This window comes from Capsicum annuum, chromosome 6 (assembly GCF_002878395.1).
Source record: "Capsicum annuum cultivar UCD-10X-F1 chromosome 6, UCD10Xv1.1, whole genome shotgun sequence".
Lineage (NCBI taxonomy): Eukaryota > Viridiplantae > Streptophyta > Magnoliopsida > Solanales > Solanaceae > Capsicum > Capsicum annuum.
In genome coordinates, this window is record NC_061116.1 from 161,045,505 (window position 1) to 161,051,798 (window position 6,294).

Here is a 6,294-nt window from a genome sequence, read left to right on the forward strand (position 1 = left end):
TAGTCGGAAAATCATCATTTTACTTTATTAATTAGATTATTATTTTGCTGTGTATCTCATAGTGTATTAAATTTACAGTGTTCCTTAAAACTCTAGTTAAGATGATGATGAAATCCAAGACAAGAAACTTCGCATTTCAAAATGCTGAAAAATAAATTTTAAATTAAAATATATAAAAAAAATTATTTTAAAACTCTAGTTGGTTTTAAATCACAAATTTTATTGAATCACTCGAGCATAAAGCATACAATATAATCATGTCCATTTTAAATCATGGCTGCCAAGGAATTCACTTATCCATATTGTTATAGGAGCACATAGAGTGTTGAGAGCCCAAATCATCTGCTAGGCAAGGAGGCAGAGCTTTTCCTTTCTGGTACCATTTTTTCCTCTCTTGCATTAGATCCTTGAAGAATCTGTCTATGATTTCTCTTGTGATGCCTGGCATAAGCACAACATGTGACATGTCTCTTAAGTAACACAGTTGCCAACGACGACTGAATTTATGTTTATGGTCACAAGGCCGTTCAAAAACTACGGTAATGCTAAACTCATTGAGCATAGAGCTAATTCCTGCTTTATGAAGCAAGTCTTTCAAATATTGGGCATTTTCGAATCTTGTTGCAATCCGACATGGCCTTTCTTGCTTAAACTGTACCACAAATATTGGTGTCAAGCCATTTCGACCACCAGAAACTGCAATATCTGCAGAGGCAATATACTCAATTGTTGAGAGGCAACTAACACAACTTTTCCTTGTTATGTGAATTCCGCAAGGCATTGGACAACCCAAGAACTTGTGGCCTGAAACTGAAACAATACCAATTGACTTCTTGAAGATAATTATTTTTTCCTGTTGTAAAATTATACCATAAAGAGCATTAAATCCCTTGATGGAATTTTTTTGAAACAAAATATAATGAAAAACAGTACGCTTACATGTTTAATAATGGGGAGAATTAGCCCACATAATGCTGTGTCGCAACGAATGTGATACCAGTTATTTGAATAACCACAATTTTCTAGTGTTTGTACAACCAAATCGAGGTCATCAATAGCTCCTTTGAAGGTTGTTCCTACAAATTAAACGTGTAGTTAGAAGATAAAGTAATAGACTACTTGACAAAGTGAATCTTCAGATTTTAAGGATCTAAGAATATTTACCAATTTTGATATTGATGATGGCTGGTTTGCTCTTGTTAAGAGGTAACTTTGTTCTCGAATCTGCATAATCAATCTCCCCATTAACTAAAGTGTTAATTGTTTCAAGCTCTATCCGGTACATTCTTGCTGCTTTGAAAATTGAGTAATGTGAATCTTTAGATGCGTATAATATCCCACTGGGAAGTAGCTCTCTTCTGCTCAAATGGTGAAAGTGAAACACATCATTTGAACATCTCCGGTACATCCTTGGTAGATATACTGTAGGTTTTATATGTCTTGAAATTATTCAACGTCAAAAATTCGCGAGAAATTTGTTCAACTCTTCAATGCTAATGCTCTGTTCCACGTGAATTTTGTTAACTTAAGCAGATACATGGAATTGGGATCCTTTTAAACCAGCAAATACACTTTTTGAATTAGAACTTGAAGATATTTGGTCCCTCAATTGAGATGGGAAATGATCTGAGACAGATTAAAAATTTAAACTTGATAAATTCAATCTAGAAAGTTCTTAGCACCGAACTAATTAAATTTTATGATTTATGCGTTTAGACTTAATAACTATTACTAATATTTTAGTGGCTTTTACATATGCATATTTATATATATTCCGCATTGAAAATATTGAATTCAGATGAACCCATAGCCCAAAGACTAGATCCGCTTCTGGAAGTGATACCTACCCAACCAAAGGCCATGGAGATTTCCCTCGGTACCGCCATTGGTAATGTATCCCCAATATTCATCCTTCTCAATTTCCCAGAGCTGTGCAAACCAATCTAAAACAGCCACTTCAAAATCTTTTGAATAGAAATCCGCAGGGTGATGAGTGAAGGGGTCTCCACAATTGTTCAAGAAGAATTCCAAAAGTGGTGCTAAAGCGGCATGATGTTCATAACATGTGTGAACTGGATAACCTGTAAATAAACAATTTAGGGAGAGTGAGTTTGTGTGACGAAAGAATAGGTATATACATATATAGTTTAAATGACTTCATCGAGTAATTTACACCCAAAGGTTTGAGAGTACTTTTTCTTTCAAGTCTGCAGTTTTACTGTCTAGAGGCCTTACCTCACTAATTCTTTGTTTTAATTATGTATAAAAGTTATAACTGGCAACATTTATAAAATATATTGTATACCTACTTACCTATATGATATTTTTGTCTCTGGGACAATGTACCAATATGTTAGTCAAAATCATTTCCAGTTCGTGGGAAGATGTTTCATCTTTAGCATTGGGTTCCACCACACTGAGACGCATATTTTCCCTTGGGGACGATGGTGAGTTGATTTCACTTTTTGTTGTAACTACCATTGAGTCAAACTCCTTCTCAATAACCACACAAAAATTTCAGTCGCCTTCATTTTAACTTGAGATAGACATAACAGTGATATTAAAAGAAGTACTAGAAAAAATGAGCATGAATTCTACGTACCCTTTGAATTCCCATTCTTAGAGCTAGAGAGAGCTCTATCTGAAATGGTCTCTAAGATATGAAAGTTTTGTGCATCTCACTACCTTTGTCTCCTCCAATTTATAACAACCAAAGTTGTTTTGCCTCTTTAACTTTTGTTTGGTGAATCTTAAATTTCATCACTGACATGTTGGGAACGTTCAGGAAAATATATTAAAGATGAAAAATATCTCACTTTTTTGTGAATATTTTTTTCACCTTCAGGAGAGAGAAGGAAGAAGGAGATTACACTGGGTCCGTACGTGTACATTTTTGCCATGATGCTGTCAATTGATGTACAAATTCATGTCTCAGGATTCTATCTCTATGAGCTCATGTCTTATTCACAATATTAAATCATGCACTTCAAAACATTGTGAGAGAATTTGGTCCAGATTTGCTTCAACAAGAATAACATAAGAGAACAAATTAGAAACCTCAGTTAAAATGCTCATTCGTAAACCAACAAAGCTTATGGCATAGTCCATGAAGTAGCGATTTGCACATTCATTTGGTATTGGATGTTCCGAAAATGAAAACCTTAATAAATTCAATATAATATATGCATGTATGTATGTAGGCATTCTAGTCTTCCTTCTCCTTTAAGGGTGCTTATGAAACTTTAAATGTAGTTCTTTAATTTTTGTCGAAATAAATTAACTTTTATTTTACTTTTTGTTGATACCTTTTTCTTGGTTCCTTCTTTCATAATCACCTGTAAGGAGAAGGAGGAGATACATCAGGCCTACAAAATACTTATTAGATGTTAGCACCGATTAAAAATATTCTTCTTAAAGTTTAGCGGTTAAAACGAATAAGAGAAATTAGATTGTGATTATTTATGTACATTAAACGTATGCTATAAATGAATTGAACTTAACGAAGATACCCGTTTTGTTAGAGAGAGAGATATGATATTCTAATAAATACTACTAGTAGCATTTTGATAACACCGAGAATAGGAAAAAGTAATTCCAATGAAGCCGAAAAAGAGGATAGGATGTTCTAACAATCCAACTGTTATTCCATCCCCGTAATTCATATATATTGAGCTCACTCTGATAATCATCCTTTAGAATAAAGGTGGTATTTACATAGGCGAACCCAGGATTTGAAGTTAGGGAGTGCACCATTATCTTTAACATAGTCGTGTCAATTATCAACTACAAAATTTAGCATACAATTCTTTGACTTAAAAATTACAAAAAATTATGAGCAAAGTATAAATTTTAAAATGATTAAATATTATTAATTTAATACTAATATTACAAAAGTAGATCATCCTTTCATACTAGACATCGACACATTTTCATATTCTGAAGACGGTCAATGATTGCATCGTTGCTTATATTTACAAATATATCCTTCTCAATGTAACAAACTAAACAATCACTTAAAAATGCATCACCAATACTGCTATGCAATTCATTCTTGATATGCTTCATGGATGAAAAAGCTCTTTCTACAGTTACAGTAGCTACTGGTAGAATCAAGGTCAACTTCACAACTAAGTACACAAGAGAATAAGTCTCCACAAGATTTCCATTAACTAGTGCTTCTGCCAAATCACCAATTCCTTTCAAATTAGAATATATAGGATCACCATGTCGCATGTGTATAATGAAAGTATTAAGTTGGTAACTAAGCTCCCGAAGCTTTGATTCACCAAATTCAACTGGATAATGTTTGGCCAATATCATTATTTTTCCTTATCAAAATTAGCAAAAGTATTAGATAGATTCAAGATTGACATACCAATAAGCAAGTTACCACTCACAACATCAAAATGATTACTAAGCTCTTGAAGTTGCAAGTCAATTATAGCATAAAAGAGTTCAACACGTAAGTGATGTGAGTAAGTAACACTAGAAGGCCTACGCTTTGACTTCCCGGGAAGATAAAAATCATCCATCTTAGGTACCAAGATGTCATATTTATCACGAAATACATAAACTTCACTCATCAAAGCATTCCATCCATCATCTCTCAACAATTGCAATCTTGTCTTATTAATGTCAAGAAATATCATAGCATTGACAATATCTTGCTCTTTTATTTGTAATGATGCAATCATCTCATTCATCATCAATATCTTCAACATCAAGTAAAGCAAGAAAAAAAATTCGAATTCATTGATCATAGTAAAAAAAAGCTCCTGCTTGCAATCTATCATTGAGATTAGAGCCGCATCAAGCACATGAGTTATAGATGAAAATAAAACAATGAAGTTATCCAATGTTATAAAATGTGATCCCCAACGAGTGTCACCTGGCCTTTGAAGTCCTCGTTCTTAATTTAACCCTTTTCTACTTTGAACTTTACCGCTTTCTAGTAGTTGCTCCAACATTTCTACTTGATGGTCTTGAAGTTGATCTCTATGCTTAAATGATGCTCCACAAGCAACACATTAGTAATAATAGTAAAACAATCATCCACAAGCAAATGTTTTTTGGCAACGACTACAAGTGTCAATTGTAATTGGTGAGCAAAACAATGGATGCAATATGCCGATAAAGTTTCTTGCAAATCAAAGCTTTAAGACCATTCATCTCTCCTTGCATGTTACTAGCCCCATCATAGCCTTGTCCACATATTTTAGATGTACTTAAAGAATTTCTCATAAGCACCACGCATATTGTTTCCTTCAATGTTTTTATCAATGTATCACCAACACGAACAATCGCAATAACTCGTTCATTCACTTTACCTTTTTTGTTAACATACCTCAACGTAATGTCCATTTGTTCATGGTGTGATATATCCTTGGATTCATCAACTAAAACTTCAAATAAAATCTCCATCCAAGTCATCAATTATAGCTTTCACGATTTCTTGTGCACAAATACTCACAATATCCTTTTGAATTTTTGAAGAAGTCATCATAGCATTTTTTGGAGCATGTTTTAAAATAACTTTATTTAGATCGGGAAGCATTTTTCCCAATCATTTCAAAAGACCTAGAAAAAGGCCTTTATTTTGGGAAGATTCACTTTTATCATGACCTCGAAAAGACAATCCGAATTCCAGGAGAAATCTTGTCGTATTAGTTGATGCCTCTAAACGAGTACGATGCTTACTTCTTATTTTCTTAGATTACTTGTTCAAAGTAACTTGAATTGATTGAGATTGATTCTCAAAATCTAGCATCTTATTGAAATATCTTCTGTGGATACTATTCACTTCACCAACATGTAATTGAAATCGTTCTAAATTATGATTCCAAGAATTAAAGCCAGTTTTCATGAAAAAGTCATATGCATTGCCCTTTACATAATCATTTTTTAATAAATAGCAACACAAGCAAAACACAACATCTTTCTTCACACTATACTCCATCCACCTAAAATATGAATTCTCATACCATGTCGAATTAAATTGACGCATTTTTGTCCCAATTCTAGTTTGAGGAAATTGAGAAAGAATCGGTTGACAAGGTCCTTGTTGAATATAGTGTCTTCTCACTTGATTTCATATCGTAGAGTGAAATTCATGAATTGGTTTTCTTTCTTCAGGATCGGATTTAAGTGAATTCACATCAAACTCTTCTATAAGACGGGGAGTATTGTCTTTAAAACTAAAACTTGGTTAAGGAGAAAAATATCTATCCATTTCGATTCACAATAGCCAATAAAAAATTCCTACAAAATGAAAATTTCATCACGAATTTAAGTAAA

General features: G+C 33.2%; 1 protein-coding gene and 1 pseudogene across 1 annotated transcript; both read right to left on the reverse strand.

Moving 5' to 3' along the window:
* Positions 1–275: 275 nt before the first annotated feature.
* Positions 276–2,542, reverse strand: LOC107874135 (annotated as a pseudogene).
* Positions 2,543–3,906: 1,364 nt separating this feature from the next.
* On the reverse strand, positions 3,907–5,361 carry LOC124885207. The gene is made up of 3 exons (XM_047414446.1): positions 5,113–5,361; positions 4,376–4,712; positions 3,907–4,328 (listed from the first exon to the last, which is right to left on the reverse strand). The coding sequence occupies exons 1-3, from the start codon at positions 5,359–5,361 to the stop codon at positions 3,907–3,909; spliced, it is 1,008 nt and encodes a 335-aa protein (XP_047270402.1).
* Between the last annotated feature and the right edge of the window lie 933 nt (positions 5,362–6,294).

Coding starts and splice junctions, on each gene's coding strand:
- LOC124885207 (XM_047414446.1), bottom strand. CDS start 5,361: ATGGACATTACGTTGAGGTATGTTAACAAAAAAGGTAAAGTGAATGAA. Junction 4,713..5,112: donor ATCGGCATATTGCATCCATT/GTTTTGCTCACC, acceptor TTGATGTTGAAG/ATATTGATGATGAATGAGAT. Junction 4,329..4,375: donor GAGTGGTAACTTGCTTATTG/GTATGTCAATCT, acceptor AATTTTGATAAG/GAAAAATAATGATATTGGCC.